This window comes from Protomyctophum parallelum, assembly GCF_964188405.1.
Source record: "Protomyctophum parallelum genome assembly, chromosome: 8".
NCBI classification, from domain to species: domain Eukaryota; kingdom Metazoa; phylum Chordata; class Actinopteri; order Myctophiformes; family Myctophidae; genus Protomyctophum; species Protomyctophum parallelum.
In genome coordinates, this window is record NC_139703.1 from 10,083,883 (window position 1) to 10,110,016 (window position 26,134).

Here is a 26,134-nt window from a genome sequence, read left to right on the forward strand (position 1 = left end):
CACAAGTAGGCCTTTACATTTTAGTGGCATAGGAGCAAAATGAATGATATTCATTCCCTTGTTAATCCCCTGTTTGAGCCGAATCTGGGTTGCACTTGTTGAACTTCTCTGGTGGATAATGGATTATTTAATTATTATTTTTATTAAAGCTTGTTATTTTGGCAAAACTTCTGATGCAGGGAGAGATTACATAAGGTACCGTAACACACACTCATACAACAACAACGCCTGGTACAGGGCAGAGCCTCTGGTACATGGTTTATGATGAATTCCTGTTCTGTTCTTAAATTCTTTGACTATTATAGAAGTGTATACGTCTCTAAATGTTTTGATTTGTAAACAAGTGATTTAATTGGGTCGTCCACTCACGGTTAACAGTCTTTGTATTGAGTTTGTGCTTGAAATATGTACTGTAATTCTGCAAACTGTTAATACATATTTAAATCAATCAATCAATCAATCAATCAATCAAACAGGGTACAGTACAACCCTACAACAATAGTGAGTAGTAGTGGCGTCGGATCAGCCTTCTTGGCTGCGTTTGCGTTAACTTTCGTTTTCCTGACGTCCCACGTTCACGTCGTCATTTCTTGGAAATCTTTCAGACAGAGACACAAATGATTGGCACAGAAGAGCAACCAACCACAGTCTGTGCTGCGATGCTAACGTTATGCCAAGGGAAGAAACTGCATGCCATGGCGCCTCCATTTGGGCTCTTGAACGCCAACAGCGTCAGCTCTCACAGAGCCAACATGGCGCCCTGGGCAATAAACAGTGGCAGTGTGCAGATGACAGTAGGAGTGTTCAACGATGTAACCAATGGATTAGAGGAGAAATAAAGAAAACAAGGAAATGCATCGTTACACATGAAACGTACTCCGCTGGAAGTTTTACGATTGTTTTTGTTGATCAGAAAGAAAACGGAAAGGTTTGAATCCGCAGAAAGATCATTTATCAGAGATTCGGTGCATGAGGTGAGCTATCATTAATTATACAGCTGTGTGTATGTATGGTATTCTACTCTGCCCAGTGCAGTGCCCACTTATGCGGTCTGCCCAGAGCATATCATCATAGAAACATGTCTTAAATCCGTCACTCTGATTATGATAACTCAGTGAGCTTATTTGCACATATATAATATTAATACCTGAATAATAAATGCGTTATAACACACTCACACTGTAGTGTGTGTGTGTGTGTGTGTGTGTGTGTGTGTGTGTGTGTGTGTGTGTGTGTGTGTGTGTGTGCGTGCGTGCGTGCGTGCGTGAGCACAGTGCACACACAACTTTACACATCATTGGTTGTCGAATGTTGCCCTCTGCTGGTTATCACATACATCCCTGACCCTGACATTTAAAAAGCATGATGAAGTCATGGACATTGGACAGTGCACAGTGCTGACATATCTGCAACAATGCAGAAGGCCTACTACAGTAGAACAAATACAATAAACAAATGTGAAATCTGTGATCCCAGATTAAGCATTTCACACCAGTGCCTTCTATTTAACTTCTATTTGTGCAGTTTGTGTTGTTGGTGTGAAGAACACAACAGAGCCAAGGAGGATGTCTCAGTGGGAGAGAGTGAACCATCTACCGCCATGCTATAAGGACCAGCTTCATGAGCTCTATGACAATAGGGATGCCTTCCCTATGGATGTGAGACACTACCTGGCTGCTTGGATAGAGAAGCAGGAGTGGTGAGGCAGCACTTCATCTCATAAATCATGTCTTTAACATTAACCCATGAAAGCATCTGTTTAACCACATTAACCATCATTTTATATCTTTGAATATGCATGTTTTTAACCCAAATCTTTGCTTCTGGGGGTCCCTGGAACAACATACTTTGAGATGAGGGTCTGCGTGCGGCCAAATACATATAACTTTGGAGGTTCTTGACATGAAAACGTCTTGAGCATATCGCATATGCATACATTTAAGGTTTTCAGAAAACTGTAAGGATATGGAAGACATTTTTAGAATTGACCTCAGGTCCTAATGGGTTTTAACCCATTCTGACCGGGCACCCATTTTGGTGTCGGCATCATGTTATGCTTTAGCTATTGAAAAATAGCAGATCTACAAGCTCATATCGCGCCACCGAGTGGCGCGATACGAGCTTGTAGGTCTGCTATTTTTGAAAAATCGAAGAACGACTGACATTTTTAGAATCTGATCTCAGGTCAGAATGGGTTCATCAGACCAGTGTGTGTCCCAGTGGAAAACCTCGTATGAATCTGATCTCAGGTCAGAATGGGTTAAAGGATTAAAAGACCAGTGTCCGTCTCTGCTTTTGTCTGCGTTTTCTCTTTAGGGAGCGTGCAGCTCAAGACCATGCCCTGGCCATGGTGCTGTTCCAGGGGTTGTTGGGAGAGCTGGATATCCAGCACAGCCGCTTTGTACAAGAAGAGCTGCAGTTGCTCCACATGCAGCACAACTTCAGACGTTACAAACAGAACTTTCAGGTTCATCTACCCAACTGCCTCTGGGATTCTTACAACATTATCCATACCAGCTCCAATAAAATATACTGTTATATAGAGCTGTCTGTCATCACATCATTGGTGAATGTGTGGTGTTAGACCTGAGGGGTTTAAGTTTGGTGTCCACCTTTTTTGTCTGCAGATATACCAGGAGGAGCCATGCAAAGTGGCCAGTACGATCTGGTGGTTCCTGGGGAAGGAGAAGGAGATTTTAAAAACTGCTGATTTGACTGGTCAGGTTAGAGTAACACATACATAGAAATTAATAATCACTGACAATGGAAAAGCTCTAGCCGAGAGTTCAAACAAGAAATTGTCACAGTTTATTTTATTTCACTGAGTTATGGCCATTTGAAGTGTTAAACACTACTGATGACAATGGCCCATTTGTTGCAGCTAGTTTGGGAGTTTAAGTTGGCATTATCTCAAACACAAAACAACTTTACTGCAAAGTGAAAAACAAATGCCCCTTCAACTTTCATTTAAGTATTGCGCTAAACAATGTTACTTAATTTGAAAGGCTTTGTTTCAAACTACCAAGCTATGGTAGTTATAGACCAGTTATATCATTGTGGCCCTGACCATGATTGCGACCTTGACCTTTGACCATTTGACCCAAATGTAAATCATCTCTTTGCAGTGGCCTGCTGATAATTCAGTAATTGGGAAACTGGAAGTACCTCCACTAAAAACACCGGGACAACGCTCCACATGTCCCAAACTCTTCTCCCTTCTGGCTACAAAACTTTGAAATGCACTTCCCATTACAATCAGAACTGCAGCCTCACTTCCAATCTTCCGCCGTAGTCTGAAAACCCACCTTTTCAGAGCATGGCCCTTGCCCTTTAGATAGCACTTTATGTAGACTTAGATAGCATTTTATACAGACTTATAGCATGTTACGTAGACAGCACTAGAATTGCATTTTATGTAGTCATACAGTAGCACATTATAGTATATATGTATAGTATAGTATAGTATGTATGTATAGTTTCATTATTATGTATTAACATATATAGATATATTCCACTGTTACGTTCTTAGCTTACGCATGTTTCATGATAACTACTTTTTATGTGTGATGTATTGCCATGCTTTTTGTTCTTGCTTAATGTAAATCGCTGGTTTAAGAGCGTCTGCTAAATTGTTAATTGTAATTGCAAAACCATGCTGTGCATTGCTGTGGGCAGGGTAATTAACCAACCAACAACAACAATATACTGAACAAATGTGTCCCAACTGTTTTGTCTCATCTCCTAGGCTAGGAGATGATGAAACCCGCTTTACCTACTATTCTTACCTCTATACTTCTCTTCTGCTCTCAGGTCCAGCTCTTGCATATGGACCAGATTCACATGGAGAGTGACAGCCAACTAGAGCTCAAAACGGCCGGCCTTAGGAATCAAGTACAGGTATCATTCTCTATTTAATTAAATTAATTGTGTTGTCATGCCATGTCTTATTTCCTACATTTGCATTAGTTATCATTGTTATGAACACTGTTATCTTCATGTTTTTATTCTTTTCATATTTTGTGGAATACAGTGCTTGGAACACACATTAATGTGTTTAGAAGAGCAGCAAGATGAGTTTGATTTTAAGTATAAAACCCACAAGATGGAAGGTAAGCATCTCCAGATTTGTGTTTTTTTGCTAGCATTATTTTACACGATGTTTGATTCACAAGTGCAAGTTATCTCTGAATGTGCTGGGGCAGTAATCTTCATCTTAATTTATCTAACTGTGCTTCAGGGTTGCTAGATCAAGCCGTGAAGAATGAACAACAAAGAAACCTGCAGATACTTATCGACAAACTCATTGACTGTAGAAAGGTACAAAGACATTATTAGAACACCTTCATTCTTGTGCTTCACATTTTAAATTCACCAACTTAACTCTTATCATTCTTCCCTCCAATGATTCCCCCCATAGATCACGTTGTCAGATCTCGGTAAACTCCTTGATTCCTCCGAGGAGCTGGCGTCTGTGTTGGTAAACAAAGAGTTGGCAGAATGGCAAAGGAGACAGCAGAGGGTCTGCATCGGTGCGCCAGAAAATATAGGTCTCGATCACCTAGAGAAGTGGTATGTTCTGTTCTCATCTTGACAGTATCAACCAATCAGATTAGTGTTTTTAAAAGTATTAAAGTAAACAGGTATTGCTTGCAGGTCTCCCAAATGTGAGTCCATGTCGGAAGAATAATTTTGGTTATGCACTAATGGTTTGATGTAGCACTTTTCAAGTCCTGCGTAACTTATGCTGTCATTACTTAACATGATCTGTTCTACTATAGAACATTTAGAATTATTATTATTATTTCATCATTGAACAAAGATTTTGTATCACCGTTAGCCTCTTGATTTGTTGACAAAGTATTTGACTCAAAGAAGGAATACTATGTTCTCTCCTCGACACAGGTTGTATTAGCAGATAATATCTTCCTTTCTTGCAGCTTTTTGCCCCATTGCCCTTTGCCATTCATATCAGCTTTGGTTGACTCATAGTTGACACAGTTACAGGTTTCAACATGATATGTGTGTAACAGCTTTGTGGCCTTTGCTCTGTTACTTGTTTCATAGGTTTACCTGTGTGGCAGAGTGCCTGTTCCAGGTGCGGAAGTTTCTAAATAAGCTGGATGAGCTGGTGGCAAAGTTGACCTATCCCAACGACCCCATAAAGGTCCAGACACCGGCTATGCAGATGAGAGTGAACACCATTCTCATAGATTTAATCAAAAGGTCTCACTCATAGAAACAGCACACACACACACACACACACACACACACACACACACACACAGTAAAACGTTCTCTCTCTGATTGTCTCTCTCTGAGTGTCATATTTTGAGTGTTGTCATTTTTATATCCATTTAAGCTCCTTTGTGGTTGAGATGCAGCCATCCATGCCGCAGGGTAAAGGTCCCTTAGTCCTACGTACCAACATTCAGTTCTCTGTGAAGACTAGGTCAGTGTCACCACCACAAGGTACAGTAGATATATGGTGCTACCTGTTGCACGTTACAAAACTTCAGCCCTGTACCATTTCATTTCAGGCTTCTTGTGAAGTTTCCTGAACTGAACCATGTCATGAAGGTGAATGTGACCATGGACAGGTGAGATAAAGATCAGTCATCATTTGTTGACTCGTAGAGAATGTTGTAATTTTAGTTCATCTGGCTAACATTCTGTAATATCTGTGTTTTCTGATCAGGGAGCCCCCCCAAGTCAAAGGGTAAGTTGTTTTTTACACAATAGGGGGGGGGGGAAGTGTTGGACTTTAGCATGAGGTGTGCAGAGGACAGGGAAATTGACAATGGAGGCTAAGTAGACACCACTTTGCTCCTGGCAGAAATGACTTTGAAAGTGTTTTTGTCCACGACATTGTGGGCATTGCTACTGTACTAGTACACCCTGTTGTGCTGAGTGCAGCACACTGCTCTTAAAGGTAATGAAAAGTTATAATTGGATTGTGAATCAACCTGCAAGTCTGCGACACATCCGCTGATAATATATTGAGCCTAATCCAAATACCAACCGTGTTGTCACGCCCTGCCTGCAAACGCCATTAACTGCACTTCTTACCGGTTCCCCCAAAATATGGTCCCCAGAGTTTAAAACATTGACTCGTATACTGTCGGAGTTAAATTTACACTCCTGAGTTTGCTAACCTAAACTCGATGTTGCCAATTGCCTGGGAATTTCATTTAGACGTTATAAGGTGGAATTGTACCCAACCACTTTTGCTTTCAGATATCGGCGCTTTAATGTTTTGGGTACCAGCAGCAAGGCCTTGAACATGACAGAGAGCCAGAATGGAGGTATGGCGGCAGACTTCAGACATCTGGTGAGTGTCAGATATGCAACCTTTTGTGAAAATGCTGGGAAATGTGACCAGCATTACCCAACTCAATATATTGGTCACACGTACATAATGCATTATAGACATGGGCTTCATAGAAAGTGTCAGCTAAACGTGTTATGAGTTACAAGTATTTTCCAAACTACCCAACAGCAGTCAGACGTTTCATGTGAGTTATATGGTCATGTGTTTGCGGATATTCAAGTCATTTTTGAGTAATATTGTTGAGCTTTCATCCATGTAGATCCTGAAGGAGCAAAAGTCTGGAGGAGGCAAAGCAATCAGTGATGTGAGTTCATGTTTCCACATTTTAAGGTGCAAGTTCAGCAGATTTCAGAAAGAGTTCAGGAATTGGTAAAATTGGTAACAGTTTGATGAGGACGAGTGTGCGTGTGTGTGTGTGTGTGTGTGTGTGTGTGTGTGTGTGTGTGTGTGTGCGCGCGCACGTGTGCGTGCAATCAGATCTCTCTCAGTGTTACAGAGGAGCTACACCTCATCGACTTTGACACCGTTTTTCAGCTACATGACTTAGAAGTTGAATTGAAGGTGCGTTCTGTTTCTATGCCATAATAAAACAAACTTTACCCATAAATGTTTGACAAGAGACAATGCATGGTGGTTGACTTTGGACGATGGATGACCCATGTGTCCTAACGTCCTGTCATTCTGTGTCACCTGACGTAGACCTGGTCTCTCCCAGTGGTGGTCATCTCCAACTCCAGCCAACAGCAGAGTGCCTGGGCCTCCATCCTCTGGGCCATGATGCTGTGTCAGGACCCCAAGGTCAATAGACCAGTGTCAGTTTTGACACTGTTTAGTCATAGTCCTTTGCATAAAATCTAATGTAGTTTTAGTGATCTGAAAACCTTTTGTTTTAGTCTAGCTTTAGTCGACTAAATATAAGGATTTAGTAGACTAAATGTACAGTTGATTTTGGCGGGCCTTGATGGTATCGTAATGGCTAATTTTACACTTGGTTGCATACTGAAAATAGCTGATCTACAAGCTCAAGCTGCACGGCATGTTGTGACCTTGTAGATCGGCTATTTTCAGAGCACCTAAGTGCAACCAAACATAAAATGAATTGTCTATTAGTTCTACTGGATCTCTTCTGCATTAGTCCCATTTTAGTCTAGCTAGTTTTCATTTGTTGACGAAATTGTCAATATATTTAGTCTTTAGTCATCATAGCTTAGTTTTATTTAGTTTTGTCAGTGAAAAGAGGTAGTCGACAAATCTTTTTCATCATAGACAATGACATGGTGTGTTGTTTGATTATGCTGTCCATGGAAAAATGTATTAGTACCCATCAAAATGTGTGTGTGTGTGTGTGTGTGTGTGTGTGTGTGTGTGTGTGTGTGTGTGTGCGTGCATATGTGTGGTGTTTGAATGTGTAGGACTGCTTGTTCTTTGCCAACTGTCCCGTAGCCACATGGGCACAGCTCAGGGAGACGTTGAGCTGGCAGTTTCTATCTGCCACCACAAGGGCTCTGGACTCCTCTCAGCTGGACATGATTGCACATAAGCTCTTTGGTAAGTCCAACATACGTCCTCCAAACAGCAGACCCTCACTGTGATTGATGGTGACAGTTGGTTAGTAATAGATTGTTGTCACGCCAGGTAAACAGCCAAACGTTGATGACTGCAAAGTGTCTTGGTCTAAATTCAGCAAGGTAAGAATCTGTTTTTTTATTCCAAGTAGATTGTTTTTGTTTGATTGCTGATGATGAACACAGCCATTGGATGTTACAGTGTCATTAAAACCACTTAATCTCTGTTTTTTAGTCTTACAACAAATTGTGATGTGATTCTTTGTGAGCTTGTAAGATACTACAATTGCTATTTTCACTATTTTGTCAAATTGTTTTGCCTATAGAGCGTCACAGCTCCGCCCCCTTTCATGACGGAAAAGGAAAGGAAATAATTCCCAATGCTTTTTTCCCGTAGACAAGTATTTATTTAAAGACCTTTTAAGCGTCGTACAAAGCCAACTCGAGTTGTGACAAATCATGACAACAAACACAATATTTTGGACCAAACAAATAATTACAAAGAAGAAAAACAACAAAAAAGGTGTTATACTTGTAACCTGCCGTTTTTTTCTTCTTTCTAATTATTTGTTCGGCCCAATTTTTTGTGTTTGTTGTCATGATTTGTCACAACTCTTTGTACAAGGCTTAAAAGGTATTTAAATAAATACTTGAAATGTCTATGAGGAAAGTGAACGGGGAATCATTTCCTGGGCCCTGGTAGGGGGCGGGACTGCGACGCTCTATATTTAAATGCCCCAGAATAAGCATACCAGGTTGAAACTTGAAACATCCTATGTTCGCCAGGAAAATTGCCTCAATCTCAATTTCACATTCTGGATGTGGTTCGATGGCATCTTGGTACTGGTGAAAACCTATCTTGAAGACCTGTGGAAAGACGGGTAAGTGTTCTGAGCAACTATTGACTGATCCCTTGGTGTACATTTTCATTTCTAGCTCTGATAGCAGCGAGGCTCTATGGATGGAGTTGTCAGTCAGTCCATTCAACACTTTGGTCCAAAACAGGATCTTGAAATCTAGAGGCTGGATTGCCATAGAACGTTCAATTACCCAAATGGATGAATCTAACTGATTTTGGTGACCCCCAAGTCTCCTCTGGTGCCACCTTTAGGTCAAGATTTCCCACTTACAAGATATCTCAAATCTACTGGCCAGATTGCAATAAAACCTAGTGCGTGCTTTCAAGCTCCCCAGATGTTGAACCCTAACCATTTGACCCATAACCTTTCCTCGAGTCTAGTGCCTTGCCTTCCTCAGGCCTCAAAATGTAAAGGGTGGATTGATTTGGATTGCCATGACAGTTTTACATCCAACACAAACAAGATATCTTGAACACTGCTATGTATAAGAAGCAGGGCTGTTATTTCACCTCATTATTTTAATCTAATTCCAGAGCAGTGTTGTCATGCCTTGATTGTTCTTGCATTTTCCTCTGTGTTGTAGCTCTATCATGGGCTTCGTGACTAAAGCCAAAGAGAAAACCCTCCTTAAGAAAAAAGTAGGTGGCACGTTCTTGTTACGCTTCAGTGAAAGCGTCAGAGATGGTGGGATCACGTTTTCCTGGGTGGAGTACTCAATATTGGGTAAGATGTTGTCAGTGCATAATGACTGCTGCGAGTTGTTTTAACATCACCATGGGGGCAGTTTTGAAATCTATTTACCAGTAACATATTTCTTTCTATTTTTTCCACTTGGGGTCCACTTCTTCATGTCCTAGGCGAGCCCAGTGTGAAATCAGTTCAGCCCTTCACCAAGGTTGACTTATCCCAGATAGCTTTGCATGAAATCATCAGAAATTACCAGATCCTAGAGGAAGAGAATGTTCCTGAGAACCCTCTACGTTACCTCTACCCCAACACCCCCAAAGACGAAGCGTTCGGAAAATACTACACAGACTACAAAACTGGAGGTGAGGACGCACAGAGACAGTTTACTTACTCTGTTTTAATGTTCTTTTCATTTTATATAATGAACAGTATATAAATGTATGTTAGTGTTGAGAAGGAATATGACACATTATAGTTTCTCCTTCACTTAACTATATTTGAATACTTTCTGTTTTTTCTTAGATGACAATCCATACTTAAAATATATCCAAACCAAGCTGGTGATGGTGTCAAAGGGGTTAGTATCGTTTGTTTCATTTGTTTTCAATGCGTGTTGAGAGTCATTTCCAGGAGTATGAAAACTGTAAAAAATATATATGTTATTTTATTTTTTAAAGAAGAAGAAAATGAAAATATTTTTGGCTGCATTTCATTAAAAGCAATAGGTTGTAATGGCTGTTTGTCATTGGTCACTGTAGGAGTACATTGGAGGCTAAGTCACCCATGAGTTGTGGTATGGCAGCAGTGGGTGAGGGCCTGGATTCAATGAATGATGGCCTGTGTGAGGAGGCAGCCGGTGAGTGGTGGCTCTCCTCCTAGCTGTCCCCGCCCATTCTAAAACCCAATCAAACCAATCCCTCTGTCCTGGGTTTTAGTCACACTACCATCTGCACGGTGTATACAACTCTTATAGGGGATTCACACTATGGTCCCGGGTGCGCACTCGGGACCACTTGGCAGATGTTGTGGTAGTGTGAATGATGCATACCGTTCCCGGGAGCGGATCGCCCAACCGTCCCCGGGACCGCATGGGGGGCGGGTCTCTGGATCGTTGAAGTGTATTCAGATACGGATCGTTCCAATGTGAATGCATGCGTACCTAAAGAAGGAAGTGGACTGTTTTTTTTTTAAAGAACGTGACATAATCTCTATTCTAAAACGGGTAGTCCCAATACTTCATTCTGATTGGCTGGTTACCGTCACGTGACCGGTGTAAATTTCACCGATAACCCACTCCTCCAATCACTTTGTATCAAACTGCAGCCTTGTAGCTGAACTGGGGAAGGGGAGCGCTTGATTGCTTTACAAACACATGCCGTGCGGGCGTCTAAGCACCGCCCGGCTCATATGACTGTGAATGTGTGGCTCCAGGCAGCCCCGTAAATACATCAAGCGCTATTCTCCCGTCACATAGGCTACAGAGCGAGCGACCCAGAGCCAAAACACTTCCTTGTTTTGCTCCGGGTCGCTCGCTCTGGTGGCACAAAGCGTAGATACTTTTGTGAATTTAATAGTTTTAATATTGCTATATGTTTGTAACCGTTTTAGAAAAGCAATAAGCCACTCGAGGCCCCAGCTTACCGGGTATTTTACACTGGCTGGGAGGTAGAAGACCCTCGGCTGCACCTCGGGTCTGCCTACGCTCCCAGGCAGTGTAAAATACCCGGTAACCTGAGACCTCTCGTGGCTTATTGCTTAAGTCGACAAGCCAAGCCTCAACAAAAAAAAACACAGCCGCTGCACGACACGTAACACCAGCGCATTTCTCAACGCCACCCGTCTCCTGTTGAATCTACAAAATAATAATAATGCTGAAGTAGAATCCATAGCAAACTAATACACTGGAGCACAGAACTGACTGACACAGTGAATAGCAGGCAGGCTGACAGTGAAGTAGTATAACGGCAAAAAGCCAAAGAGGCAATGCAATGCAGTGTGTCTGGATTTATTTGAGACAATGTCGCAGAGTTGATGGTCAGTGTCCGTGCGCGCCAGCCATCAAACAAACCGCCGTCTGGAGGATTAAAGTGTGTTATGCAAGTGTACCCGGGTGCGCTGTTGAATCTCGGGCAATGTGAATCATGGCCATCGGGGACCAGGCAACCGTATTCGGAAACGGTTCCAATGAAACGGATTCAGTCCGTCTCAGTGTGAATCCCCTATAATTACAGTATATAGGTAGATGTTCTGTTTCATTGACCATATTCAAGCACTTTGGTGTGTAGGTTTAAGGTCAATGAGGGGTTTTTTGATTGACCTTGGCATGATACACTGTCCTGCATGTGGCACCCACTACATACACTAGGAATATTATTGTGGTGGTGGTAGTGGTAGTCAACATCCTAGTCTACCATTAAGCTTTTACTAACTATTTATTTGATTTTATGGATTTCTGAATAACTAGGAACCTGGGAAGTAGACAATTAACAATTCATTTTTTTTTTTTTAACTTTTTTTCCCTCTCCATTGAATTCTCAGTTTGTCATTGCAGCATAAGCATGGGGTCCTCTCCGCTCCTCAATTTGCATGTGGGGCTCCTGCATTCACCGAAAACCAAAAATGTTTCCAGGGTTGGAAAAGTGTGGAAAATAAAGCAATTGTAATCGAGTGTCATGTTTGTGTTCAATTAGAATCAGATACCTTTTCAGGACATGTTAACCAATTTATAAGAGTCTTAATTACTTAAGTTCCAAATAAGAATCGTTTTGTAATATAAGACCTGACACTTTCAAACATATTTGGGGCCATTGTAACTACTCTATTTTGTGAGCACCCCAGGCAGTTTTTAAGTTGCTTGATTCAGTATTTAGATATTTGCCATTCATGTTATCATTTGAAAGTGAAATATCAAATTAATAGAGAGAGATTGAGACATAGAGATTGATTTTTCAGAATGCTGTACACTATGCAGTATGCACAGTGCAAAAAGTGCATTAACAAAGTCTAGTCTAGTGCTATTGAAATCCACAGTGAAGCGGTAAGCCCTGACATAGTCTGTCCATGAAAGTACAAACAAAAGTAACACTTCTTCCTCTTTCCTCAGTCCCAGTTGTGCTGGAGGAACCTCTAGCAGCTGATCCTGATCCCATGCTTTCTGACATCTTGGAAGACCCAGTGCACGAGTTGCTCCGCCAATATCTCAGTGACCCAAACACTTTCAGTCCCACTGACTTTCCATATGATGATGATGAGCAAGGGTTAACGAATGCAGGCCTACCTACATTTTCCATAGAGATATAATATATCTAGAGAACGGATTGAGGAGCGACAGCCCCGCCCCCCGCTATTCACTTACACTCATGGACTAACTTTAATATCGCCTGCCCAAATTGCGGATGCTTGTTCCTTTGAACATTTGCACTTCCATATGCACTGCAGATATCTCCGTCCATTGTAGGCAATAAAACAATGCCCATTAATAAAAACTATAACAAAAGAGAACATGTGATCATATGTCTTGTTTCCTCCTATCTGAGACACAGTAGCTGCTATGTACCAGTCAGGGGTAACACTTAAGGTAGGTCATTGCATTTAGCTTATTTAAGATGGCAGTATAAGACCTTTTGCAATCATTACTGTCATTGCTAGGATTGAGATGCACTCTTATGATTTCATTATTACTTTAGGTAAAAACTGATTTTTATTTTGTAATGATTTTACAGTTGGAAGTTACAGTAGGAACCATGTGAATATCATGTAATGTTTTAGAAATAAATTTGTAGGCTACACACACTACTGAAGTCTTGATTTCTCACATTGTTTTTCTAATTCATGGAATTTATTAGATGTTTTGTTTTTTTGTGTGAAATTTCTTTCACACATACGTGGAGTCATGACCCACTGTTTTGGAATCTGTAATTACAGTGGTTCTCAGCCAGTGGTACTTGAGAGTGTAACATGAAACCCTTACCCTTATGGGTCCATTTGACATCATTTCATTTTAGACACTCAAGAGGTAAATTATTGTTTAACATCTGCATTACTTAATTTACAAGAAGTCTACACAATTAGAGAATGTAGAATAATTGTTTTGAATAATATTACAACCCCTAATCTAAACAGGAAAGTGGTGAAGTATGTATATAAAATTAGTCTCTCGAAACAGACTGTCAATTCAAAAAAAGGGGGCGCTGTTTTTCCTTTATTTCTTGCCGGGTTCTCAGATTGATATACAATTAATATATTAGGCTACAATACAAAACAGCTTAAATGATAAAATACACATGGCATGTGGCAATAAGGCATGTGTGTATGTATGATTGCATATTTCTGTATTCTTCGTGGTTTGTCTTATGCTAAAATCTGCTGATGTAATTATTGTTTTTATTTTTGTCGAACTAAGCTCTGCAAACGTGTTTTTGTTTTGTAAGTAAGTAAAAAGATGTAACCAATAAAAACACATTGAGACTGCGTCTCTTTTTCAAGTGGGAACTGACGTAAAGTGTCATGATGGCCATTCCTTTCTCTACAATTTGGAGACCCCCTATAGCCTCTCCTAGCATGGTGGGGCCAGCCTCATACTTCAGTGAATCCACGCTATGGGGCTGGCCCCGACAGTCTGGGTGACACTGACCAGTTGAAGTTACTTCAAGTCAGTGAGGGTAGTAGCAGTAAGCACATGTGAACACACTGTGAGAGAGAGTGAGTGAGTGAGTGAGAAGGAGAGTGTGAAATGTAAAGCTGCTGTGTGCATTGGTCCTATATACATTTATAACAGTGGTTTTCAACCAGTGGTCTGGGGACCACCAGTGGTACTTGAGGGGGTTCCAGGTGGACCCCAGATGGACAGTTGGGAAATAAAAACGTCTGGGTTTCTGAGGCTAGACAGTTGGTAACTAAATCAACTCTTATTAGATCTTTAATTCTTGAGAGTGTAAAAGGAACACTCTCAGGAGTTACATTATTGTTAAACATCTGCATTACTTTTAATTTACAAAAGGTCTACACAATTAGACAATAAAAATTATATTTTGATCAACGGTAGCCTAGTCTATCCTATGGTACCACATCAATACAGCATGGAATTGTGGACATCTTGTCCAAGATAACACAATATGAGCCTAAATTGAGGCTAAATCTCATCAAATGGTGGTCCGTGGCTCAAATGCTGAATAAATAATGGGCCTTGATATGAAAAGGGTTGAAAACTAACATTACGTAGCCTATGTACACCTACGTATACTAGGCTGTTGTGACAGGATATAATAGGCTACATGTACTGTATAGGTCTACTACTATAGGCTGTATGTTGTTTGTTGTAACCGGAAGGATGCAGTATACATACTAGTGTAGGCATACAGACTGCAGACTGTGTATGTTTGTCTGCTGTTGCTAGTGAGTTGTGACAGGGTACAGTATGTCTGTATTGAATGTGGCTCAGCCTCTTGGTCAGCTCACTTTTTTTCTTTCTATAACTTTACTTTCTTATACTCAAAGCTTATGGTGTCTCTCTCAACCTGCTCCACAGGTACACGAGCCAGGGTGATGAGGAATCCATTCTCTGCCCTAAATCCCTGACCACTTGTCACAGTCACAGACTTTTGTCATTCATTGTACAGTCTAGGTCTTGTATTTCTATGTATTGTTCCCTGGTCTAGTTTTCATGGTTCTATGTTTGTTTGCTCCAGCTGTGTCTCATTTTGTAATCAACCCTCATGTGTATATCAGTCTTGTTCCCCAGTCAGTCCTTGTTGAGTCATTGTATCCTGTCACCTGTTTCAGTCTGTTTTAAGTTGTTCATGTTCACCTGTCTTCTGAATTAAAACACCAATTCATGGTTTTGAACACTACATGCCTGGCTGTCCTGCGTTTGGGTCCTTACCTCACCTACACATGACACCACTGCACTACACCAGAATGCTATGTGTCGTACTAAACAGTTTAGTGAGAAGATGGCACTGGCAGCCAGGAGAATGTGCCATTGATACTGGGAGGAAAGTACTGGCCAGAGACCCAGATGCATGTATGGAGGATGGAGATGACTGCAGAGTGGAGACGCCACTGGAGGACTCTTCATGAACTAAAGAGAGAGCCGGAGGCTCCATCTCTCCATGGGTTCCAAAGTTTGACCCTGGCATCACTTTAACTCAACTGATAAAGTCAAGTAGAAGACGCCTCAAGGTAGCTTTGTTTTGCTTATTTGCTGCTGCTGTTACTTGTGTTGTGTGTGTATACTATTTATGTGATTCAAGCTGGTGTACTATTACTGTCATTTTGGGACACAATGTCAATGAAACATGTTCAGTAACGGTTTGTGGCTCTGGAATTGAATGCTGATGTGAATCTACGACAGTTTGAATGTTGTGTTGTAGGCTATCTGCCGTTGAAGGTATTTGAGTTGTAACAGGTCACAGGTGTGTATGTATCTTGATCACTACAATAATCCTATGAGTGAATTTGCTATTTCCTTTTGGTTTGAGCTAGAGGTTTTGGGCTTTCACATAACAGCCAACAATTCCAAATGTTAATTTTCAATTGAAGACTGATAATATCAGTCTTCAATTGAAAATGAACATTTGGAACACATATTATGTGTGTTGTGTTGTGTTGTGTCGTGTTCATGTGTTGTGTTGTTGTGTTGTGTTGTGTTGTGTTGTAGTTGCTGAGGTTCGTTCGAGTTATTGTGACAGGGTAGCTGTATTGGTTCATGACAGGCATGGTGGCAATTTCTGGCAAAGAAAGAAAGAAAAGGCCTACATACAGTATATGTAGGCCTTTTCTTTCTTTCTTTCTTTCTTTCTTAATTTCTTTCTTTCTTTCTTTCTTTCTTTCTTTCTTTCTTTCTTTCTTTCTTACGTACTTCAACAAAATAAAGAGCAAAACGATGTATTATGTTTTCTTATCTTCCTTGACAGCGTATTTTACAAAGGTCTCATCTGGCTCTCATGGACTATAATGCATTCCATCGAACTCCCGGCTGCAGTTTGCCACCCTGCTGGAATTGCTGGAAAGAGAAAATGATGTACCTTCTTTTATCAAAGTCCTTGCAGTGAACCAACATGCACAATGCTGTTGATCTAAAATGGCTATTGTGATAAAGGTCTACTATAAGATATTCATCAGACTATTGAGAACTACTGTATAAGCAGGCATATATGGCTGATTATATGGCTACATAGGGTTCTCCAGAGTCAGGTGAGGGGTGTGGCAGACTTAATGAGCAGAATACAAGGTAGGCCATGTCGGAAATGGAGGTTCAAGATGTCGGTTCAAGATGGCGTATACATGAGAACAAAGAGATGAAACACAGGGGTGGGAAATTACCCCCTTCTATATCCTGAGGACAGGGGGCACATTGTAGACATGACAGGTCATGAACAGGGGGGAACTCCTCGATCCTCGCTGGTTTAGCTTAGTGTGATGCTGTGAGGGTGCAGTGGGATGGAGAGCTTCCTACAGGAATCCTCTCCACCTTGTCTCTACCATTGTTTATGGGCTAGTTCCCCCTGGCTGCCCACCTCACAGCTACAGTAGATGTGACAGTTCCCCCTGGCTGCCCACCTCACAGCTACAGTAGATGTGACAGTTCCCCCTGGCTGCCCACCTCACAGCTACAGTAGATGTGACAGTTCCCCCTGGCTGCTCACCTCACAGCTACAGTAGATCTTCTGTCGTGTATCTTTAGACCTTCAGCTACGTTGCAGCAAGCCAGTCCAGTGTGTCATTGTCTAGGACGGTCAATTAAGCCACGATATATGGGGCAGCTGGTCAGCACGTGTTCCACAGCCTGTAGGGGGTCCCCACGTTTGCAGTTCTGCATTGCTGCACCAAAACGTCCCACACCTGTCCTCAGGCGGGGGAGGTGCTGGCCACTTGGCCAGGAACATCTGTGGGATCCTCGATGTAGTGGTGAAGCCTGGATGTTTTCTGCTGCCTTCCACTGGTCCCTCCATCTTGCCTTCACCCAGGAAGCCTTGGAGGTGTCAGCTGGTGTTGTGCGGAGCAGTTCCTGGGCCTGTGTGGTAAAAGGGCACCGGCACTTGAGGAGTGTGTGCTGTGGTGTCTCTGTGACGATGCTGACCACAGTGGCACCAGCCAGCACCAGGTTAACGATCGGCGTGTGCTCAGATGTGCGGGCACGAGGCAAAGTTCAGGAAAGTCATCAGGTTCCTGATATATTATAACTCTATGAAGGTTCCCCACCTTACCGGTAACGGACAGTATGGTACTTTGGTGTACTTTGGGGATTGGGGACTACCGGTACGTAGGTGGTGGTGTGTGTAACATTACTGCAGAATTATATGAACTGGAATAGATTACAGATTACATTAGTTGTAAAGTAACCTTTAACTTGTTCCTGTGGAAGTAGAATTTGAGATTCAAATCGAAACTGCACACATCAAGTGACTCTGTTGGTGTTATTTTCTCTGTTATTCTTTTTATCACATAATATAACAACATTGCACAGGCATTAAAAAAAGAATTGTATCAAATCACAAGCATTGTATTTTTGTGACTTAGTACATATTTCTCACCATAGAGTTGAAGATTTTATCCACATGATTCTCTATCCTTTGTCTCACTGTCAGTAAATATTGTTTAGTTTGTCATCATCGTGCAGTGGGGTTTCTCGTTGAGGAAGTGCTTTACTGGAATAAATGTGGGGGAAGCATGGTCATAGTTATGAGTATTATTATATGGGCTGTTCATCATAAATACAATTTCCTTTCATTACTGTCATTACAAGCATGCAAGAGATGCACTATTTTTTTTTTTTTTTAAGATTTTTTTTTTGCGGCTTACGCCTTTTATTGATTTTTGAAGGGACAGACAGTAGGCTGACAGGAAACGGGAGAGAGATGGGGGGATGACATGCAGTAAAGGCCGTGTCGGGTCCGGGAGTCGAACCCGCGGCACACTGCGACTGGATTACCAGTCCGGTGCCCAGACCGTTACGCTACGGCCTGGGCCAAGAGATGCACTCTTAATCAAAATATAATGATTTCACAGTTGGTGGAGTTAGAACCATGCATATAAATGTCATCGTGTCAGTGAATGCCAATACAGCAATATGTTTGTCAACAGACAGTTGTTATAGTCTCACACACACACACACACACACACACACACACACACACACACACACACACACACACACACACACACACACACACACACACACACACACACACACACACACACACACACACACACACCTATTTCTCATTTTATACAGTAGCTCTCAAATGCAAGCTGTAGATTGAGGAAGTCCACTTCATACATTTTCTTCTCTGTGGTTTTCCAAATTCCATATGATGGCGATATATTATATTTATTATTACAGTACCAAGGCAAGGCTCAATGTGAATTTGTTTTATTACAACAATACATAAAACAGTATGTACAATAAAGAACGTGTGCATGAGAGAATATAAAATAATGCATATCCCCAATATATATAATGGTGGCGCTTGCCTCACTACAAAGTTAACAATGCAACTTACAATCAGTTATATTTCCAAGTTTGATAATAGATCCATATGATGACTATATTTGGACTGATTGACTACAACTTGGAATGATTTGTGACATAATGCCATGTTTACTCTGTGACAAATGTCTTTATAAGCAATGTTTGTCCTGATCCTGAACTGGGTTAGTCTTTCAGTAACTCACACAACGAGGTCAGTGGCTTGCTTATTTGTGCCAACTTCCTGTGTCAGCGGAAAAAATGTTGAATGAAAGCATTTCTGTGGTGAGTGTAACTCACTGTACAGACCTTTTCAGACATCATAAGCATTCTAAATTAGTCAGGATTTATTTCATGTTGCAGTGCTTGTGGATATCAGTAGGTCACAGGAAATATACTCAAGTGGTTCCCTATAGCAACACGATAACAAAGACTATAGAAAAAGTGATTCTAAGCACAGGTCTCAGGTCAGGTAGGTTATTGTGAGCCAGCAATGTTCGGAATGCAGTCATGACTATCTAAATGTGTACCGATTATTTGCGTGATATTTGAACAACGTCATAGGGTAGGAGTAGTAGGCCTATAAAGAAATTGCAAAGGTTGGCGTCCTGGTGGCATTTCTTCTTCAGCCCTTTGAACTTTTGAGGCTTTGATGATTTGAGGCATTTTGTTCTAAACGAGACACTTCTGCAAACTTTAGATGCCAATCTTAGCCAATCGGGATGGAATTAAAAAAAATTGGACAGACCGTCTTGATCACATGACTAAAGATAAAATATGTACCGACTTGTGTGATGTTTGGACATCTGTAGGAGTGATATCAAAACATTTGTTTAGCAAAATTCGGCCTCCTGGTGGCGCTATAAAAGGCTGATGTGAAGAATGTGGTCAACTGGTTCTGCTGTGGCATCAAGGGAGTGTGCGTCAGTGCGTGCACAGTTTCATACATATCGGTCCAATGGTGCTGCAGATTAGCTGTTCACAGACGGATGGACAGACACTCACACGACACACGGACACACATGGCTTTAGGCCTGGCGGAGACAATAAGGTCTGATCATCTGGTGTCTTTTTCAGGCGGAAGTGGCTTTCAAAAAGCAACATTCCTCTGTAAAGTGCCATTCTAAGATGTGCAGCAGGAAATTGAGAACTAAAGCACTTGCCTTCGAACGGACACAGTTGTATGACTGAATATATATTAGATTTAAGGTGTGATCATCTTCTTCGGATACAAGTGAGGGGTGTGACGGCCTTGACAAGCAGTATGTGGTAGGCCTGTCGGAACTGGCGGTTCATGACGGCGTAGAGCACAGGATTAATGCAGCTGTTGAGCCAGGTGAGGTTTGCACAGAACATATGCAGTGCCTGTGGTGCACGGTTATGCTTGTCGATGATGTTGAGCAGCAGGAATGGGACAAAGCAGAAGACGAAACACAGGAAAACGGTGAAGCACATCCGGGTCACCCGCTTCAACTCCCCATCATCTCCCGAGGATGGGGACACGTTGGTACGGGGTGCAGGTGTGGCTGTGACAGGTGCGCGGTTGAGGGCAGGGGGGAGCTCCTCGATTGCCACTGGCTTAGCTGAAGGAGAGGGTTGAACAGGGTCAAGGGTACAGTGGGATGGCCGGGTTCCCCCAGGAACAGTTTCCGTCGTGTCTCCACCCGTGGCTGGTTCCCACTGACTGATCATCTCACAGCTAGATGTGACGGCCACACCGCTGTCATCCTCTGTGCCCTGCACGGACGAGGCCGGTTTCTTTCTTGATGAGCGGCGGCTGAGCCTGTATTGGGTTAGAGCCCGCACTGTGACATAGACCCGTCTGTAGATGAGAATGTAGAACAATCCAATGCAGCCCAGGCCGACGAAGAAGTAGAAGAAGAGCAGGATGGTAGAGTAAGGGCGGCCCTGGGTCCGGTGGAAGCTACAGGTGCACACCTTTGGGACAAACGCGTACACAGGCCACAGCGGACCGAAGCTCGCCAGGCCTAGTCCCCAGGTGGCGGGCAGGAGGAGCGCCAGCCCACGGCTGGAGAAGACGCGGTCAAACGTGGCCCTCTTCTCGATCAGGAGATATCGGCTGACGGCGATCACGCAGAGGGTGATGATGGAGACACAGTTGGAGAGGAAAAGCAGCAGGCCAAACACTCTGCACCAGAGTTGGCCTCCTCGCCACCGCAGGTGTAGGTACGAGTCCACGGAGATGGGCTGCAGCAGAATGCAGTAGAGCAGATCAGCCAGTGCCAGGTTAACGATCAGCACGTTGAAGCGCGTCCTCAAGCGTGGATCCGAGGCAAAGGCCAGGATGGTCATCAGGTTCCCCAACGTACCGGTGACGGTCACCATAGATCCCCAAAGTACGCCAAAGTACCGATAGTTCACAACGGAGGGATCGTAGCAGGAGTAGGAGTCATTCCCTGACTGGTGGTGCGTAACGTTACTGTCGAACAGCATTCTACAAACCGGAACAAATTATAGATTGCATTAGTCCAGTTGTAATTAAAGCGTCTCTTGCACAATACACCTTCAACATGTTCCTGTCGAAGTAACATTTTAGATTTTAATAGAAACTGTCCGTTGAGCACAGTGGTTCAGCCAGTTCCAAAAGCAAGTAATTCTGATGTAACGATGCTTATGGTGTAGAATAGATGGAGGTGCATTTTGTCCTGAAAAATCGCCTGCTTGTGTGCGTGATTTCTATAGTCGGCATTCAAATGCTGAACGCTGTATATTCCATGCAATGACTTGCTTTATGACTTGATTTAGGTCGTTGTTTGTCACATTCCTTCACTGCCAACCAGAAATACGGAAATGTAAAAATACATTCAATGTTGAAATTTAGTTGTACTCTTCCATAGAACATTTGTATCATGCTATTGTTTTCTTGTTCCTTTTACAGTGTGTGACTTCAAAGCATTATTATGAAACCACAATGTGAATTGTATATTAAAGTCAAACTAATCAAATCACACAAATCACAAGATTTGTGTGACTTTGCTATTTCTCACCCTTGAGTTGAAGATTTCCCCCAGTGTTACTGTGTGCTAGTGGTGAAGAATCAGCCTTCTCTCTGTAATGGTGTACTTCCGTCTGAGCTTTTACAGTATGTTATGGGTTTGACATCATCATGTAGTGGGGTTTCCTTTGTTAGCAAAGTCCTCAATGAGGAAGTAATGGATTGTACTTATAAAGTAATAACGGCTCATAACATAATAAAGGTTCAGTGCACTAATCAGCTCATAATACAACTCCACATAATGTATAATAATGGCTTTTTGCATAATGTAATAATTGTTACATTACGAAGCTAATTAGTTCATTGATTTAGACAGAAGGACAGCCAGTAATAACAGCTCATAATGGGCTAACTGCTCATATTGTTGAGAAATGTGTTACATTATAAAACTCTTGGTGCATAGACTACTCCCAGCAGACCAGGGAAGAATCTTCACTTAAATTATTTTCTAATTGGCCTGATAGAGCTACATCACAGGCCACTTTGCATTTTGGCCTATAACTCTTGAACCATAGGTCACACCATAATTGTTTGATGTATTAATTAGATCATGATGTAACTAACATGAAGTACATTTCCCCCGAAACTCACAGCCCTGGCTAGACAACCTATAGTCTGGTGGAGAAATGCACTGCCTCAGAGGAGCACTCTTTTCTAGTTACAGTTTAATATTGCTATTTACTAACTATTTATCAGTATTACATCCAAGTTGTTATTCACAGACGCACGGACAGTGTCAATGTAATCTGATTACTTGCCAAACAACCTGTTTATTTGTCGTTGCTGCCTGGCATTGATGATACACTGATGCCCTACTTCATCAAGCATACAAGAGCGTAGCACGAAAGTAGTGAAAATAGCAGATCTACAAGCTCACATAGAACGCATTTTCATAACAATAAAAAGGTAAGGTTTTGGACATATGAGGTTTCCACCCGACAGTGACGATATTTAGGGAATCACTGCAGCAAAAATAATTTCAGCTTATTTATTCAACATTAAGGAAGTTTTTCTCATTTCTCTCACATTTCTACAATAATCTACATACAATTATGACTCAATATACTTCTCCTAAATAATAACTGTTAATACATTTGTAGACTTTTCTTTTTTTATTGCAGTTTACAAGAAACATCGTTAGCAGGAGTGCTAAGTATTGCTACACTTTCCCTTTCCTCTGCTGTTCATACAGAGAGTTAGATGTTCACAGCAGTATTCATTGCTTCAGTACGGAGTACACAAGGCAGAGCAGAGAAACACCATGACGTCACTTCCATGTCTGGATTTTGATGATGTGTCTCACTACAGAAAACATTGTGGCTTGATATATCAGTATTCAGTCCTAAATTGTGATGCAATTCTCATGAAACTATGAAACATTGTGTGTGTTGTGAAACATTTGCATTGATGTGTCACTGTGTGTGTGTGTGTGTGTGTGTGTGTGTGTGTGTGTGTGCGTGTGTGCGTGCGTGCATGTGTGCGTGCGTGTTCGTGCGGGTGGTCCACATTCTTCTGTTCCATAACAGAGGCTAATGCTGGCTGGTTTGACTCATTATATGTTTGCTTGTGTTTTTTCTAAATGCTCTCCAGCGCCTTTCAACCAGACAGCTTATGCACTGATGCTATGGTGTCACTGTGGTGATTGCCCAGAATTGCTCACAGTGTTGAAATAATGGCATATATATTTTTTTTTTCTTTTTTGTGGAAATATACATTGTATTTTAACACAGTTTTACTGTGTGCTTTGTCATTGCTAACTAATGCACACAGCCATGTGGATAGCATTTGGGGAGAACTTTGAGGAATGCTCAGGGGAACCTACAGACTCCTGACAATTATATTTTGGCCATTAGGGAGGCTCAGACACAAACTATAGTTAATCTCGGTCTCATCCTTTCCTTTCCTCGTTTATGGTGCACAGAGAGTAAGACTGGACGCAGGTAGCTGCTTAAAGCATCAAATAGCTTAATCAAGTACCATCATCACCACTTCAAAACCCAAATGAATGGGTTTGTTTTGGTAAAGAAACAAATACATACCTGCTTTAAGACACAATAAATTATACCCTCTTGCTGTGCCTGTCTGCATGTCCCTAAGTTCCTCTCCCAGAGAGGGAAATATAGGCTATAACGTTTGCCATCCTCAATGTCAGAACAGAGAGTAAGAAACTTGAGATATTCAATATAAATAATTTTGTGCCGCAGAAAAGGTACAGTAGCAAATCTAGAACCCTAAACCACAGTATAGACGCTTTGATTATTGTTGCCTTATTGTATGCAGCCCACAAAACAGGGCCAAGCTGTCAGCTAATACAGGTCTAAAGCCAGTGGCCATATTTTTGATAATGCTAATGCTGGCTTTTGGTAGGCAATGGACCTCGACACAGGGAAAAGACAAGGGAGGTATGGGTTGAATCCATTATGACAAAGTATACTGTATGTTCGAAGGCGTCATGTTTTGGATATTGGAGGACGTTTGACGAAGGTCATGCATGACAGGAAGTAGAGCATGTTTGGTCATGCACCACAAGTTCTTTGTTAAACCAACTGCGTCCAATGGTACATTGTCCGGAAAGATCGGTAATAAACAGAAGGTCATGAAACGTGTGAACGGCATTGCCCCTCCTTCATAAAACGTCTAACATGGTGTAAAGAAGAGATTCATTGATTATCAATGTAGTTTTTCCCCTGTTTACGTCACAGTGTGCTTCTTCCTGATTGGTCCCCACTGTGTCAGCATTAGTAAGGGGTGAAAAGGATTGGCCCGTGTGCGGTGCGAATGGGCCCCGGGGCGGGTCGTAACAGGCTGAGGGCCGCGCTCTGTAGGAGGTGATGGTGGTGATGATGTTGGTGGGGGTGAGAGAGTGGGCCGGGCGGCCGAAGCAACAGCTGATTTGAGGAAGCTGCAGCTGCCATCGCCGCAGCCATTGCCAAGGGACTCGGTAATAGTCCTGGCCCAAGAGTTTTTGGAAGTTCCTTTGAGAAAGTCATGGACATGGAAGACTGTAAGAAAATGTGAGAAAGGGATATTATGGTGAGAAGAGAGAGAGAGAAGAGAGAGAAAGCGATCTTAAGCTTTGCTGAAGATCGCTTTACAGCATACAAAATAAGTATAAAAATAATAAATCACATCTGATGGAATAGATGAGTCTGTACCATAAATTCTGTGCGCTTCTTGTGCCGACTGAGGAGTGGATTGGGTTTTCCTGCAACCCCATCTCGATGTCTCCGGCTAGATATATGCTGAAAAATAAAACGTCTTTTAGAGACGGTCTGAATTGGACCCTAAGATTACTTATGATAATGACAATTGGTGGAATTGTCCGACTGATATATCAACTTGTATAAATCAAATCTGTATCAGGTTTTCTTAGAAACTTAAACGTTTTCCAAAATGTTTAGCTTTTTGACCAAATGTCAGTCAAAACACCTGTAATCGGTGGGCTATAAGTGGGTGATCTGCAAAATGGGGATGCTGTAGTAGCTGACCTATCCCCATTTTGCAGATCACCCACCCAATCGTTTTGCTCTATAAGGGCCCCCTCTGTGGTTGTGGAGCCTCCTGTGGTCTCTCACCTGTTTAAGCTGCAGCTCTGAGTTGACCCTCACATTGCAAATCTCACAGTGGAAGGTGCGTTCCTGAGTGTCAGGGTCAGAGGATAACCCGCCGCCTTGCTCTGGGCTGGGATTGGGACCCAGGCGCGGGTAAGCCTTGATAGGTCCCAGTCCACTCCGAGCCTCCAGAATGGTTTTGTGTTTGGTGCCTGTGAGCACAAAGAGAAGGACATTACAGATGATGTGCAGCTCTATGCACTGCAGGTTGTTTTCATTTGAAGAGATCTCTGGATGGCAAAGCCAAACATAATTATCTTGGTTGTTTGAAATACGAGATTCCAAAGCTGTGCCATTATACTTACTACTATTACTCTCTCTAAATGTAATGCCAAATGTTTTCTTTTTGTCACAATAGTAGCTAGTTTTATAGAATTTGATAATGATGTATTGATGATGTGTATAATAATCTTTAACAAAACAATCTTCATTGAGATAATCTTACTCTTTTGAGTAGGGCCTTACCCTACACTCATTATCATCCCACACATCACTACATCCCACCAATTTATTTTCAAAGCGCTGGTCTTGCCACTAAGTGGCAGTAATGCACCAATATTGGCTTGGAGGACTATTGTTGTATTCTACATGCATACAG

The 26,134-nt window shown here is 42.0% G+C and overlaps 3 protein-coding genes across 8 annotated transcripts in view; 1 reads left to right on the forward strand and 2 right to left on the reverse strand.

Moving 5' to 3' along the window:
- The first annotated feature begins 838 nt into the window (after positions 1-838).
- stat2 (signal transducer and activator of transcription 2) lies at positions 839-13,221 on the forward strand. Of its 2 annotated transcripts, none has more exons than XM_083771304.1 (24): positions 839-974; positions 1,525-1,699; positions 2,317-2,467; positions 2,628-2,723; positions 3,811-3,897; positions 4,031-4,109; positions 4,238-4,317; positions 4,418-4,569; positions 5,065-5,223; positions 5,360-5,449; positions 5,538-5,597; positions 5,696-5,716; positions 6,235-6,328; positions 6,588-6,632; positions 6,806-6,889; positions 7,028-7,126; positions 7,741-7,876; positions 7,964-8,016; positions 8,680-8,774; positions 9,337-9,476; positions 9,611-9,802; positions 9,963-10,017; positions 10,199-10,296; positions 12,544-13,221. In XM_083771304.1, the coding sequence occupies exons 2-24, from the start codon at positions 1,566-1,568 to the stop codon at positions 12,738-12,740; spliced, it is 2,397 nt and encodes a 798-aa protein (XP_083627430.1). In that variant the 5' UTR covers positions 839-974; positions 1,525-1,565; the 3' UTR covers positions 12,741-13,221. The 2 variants fall into 2 exon arrangements, with proteins under 2 accessions (XP_083627430.1, XP_083627431.1); XM_083771305.1 differs by having other exon boundaries at positions 11,979-12,659.
- A 6,545-nt stretch (positions 13,222-19,766) lies between these two features.
- On the reverse strand, positions 19,767-21,363 carry gpr84 (G protein-coupled receptor 84; the record flags this gene model as incomplete). The annotated part of the gene is made up of 1 exon (XM_083772302.1): positions 19,767-21,363. The coding sequence occupies one exon, from the start codon at positions 21,361-21,363 to the stop codon at positions 20,125-20,127; it is 1,239 nt and encodes a 412-aa protein (XP_083628428.1). The 3' UTR covers positions 19,767-20,124.
- Positions 21,364-22,789: 1,426 nt separating this feature from the next.
- The window catches only part of LOC310862803 (zinc finger protein 385A-like), a 54,328-nt gene continuing 50,983 nt past the window's right edge, over positions 22,790-26,134 (reverse strand). For all 5 annotated transcript variants that reach the window (XM_083770891.1, XM_083770890.1, XM_083770889.1 and 2 more), the window contains 3 exons: positions 25,501-25,688; positions 25,081-25,167; positions 22,790-24,927 (listed from right to left, as the gene is read on the reverse strand). In XM_083770891.1, the coding sequence (XP_083627017.1) occupies positions 24,664-24,927; positions 25,081-25,167; positions 25,501-25,688 (539 nt within the window). In that variant the 3' untranslated portion in view covers positions 22,790-24,663. The remainder of the gene's footprint in view (positions 24,928-25,080; positions 25,168-25,500; positions 25,689-26,134) is intronic.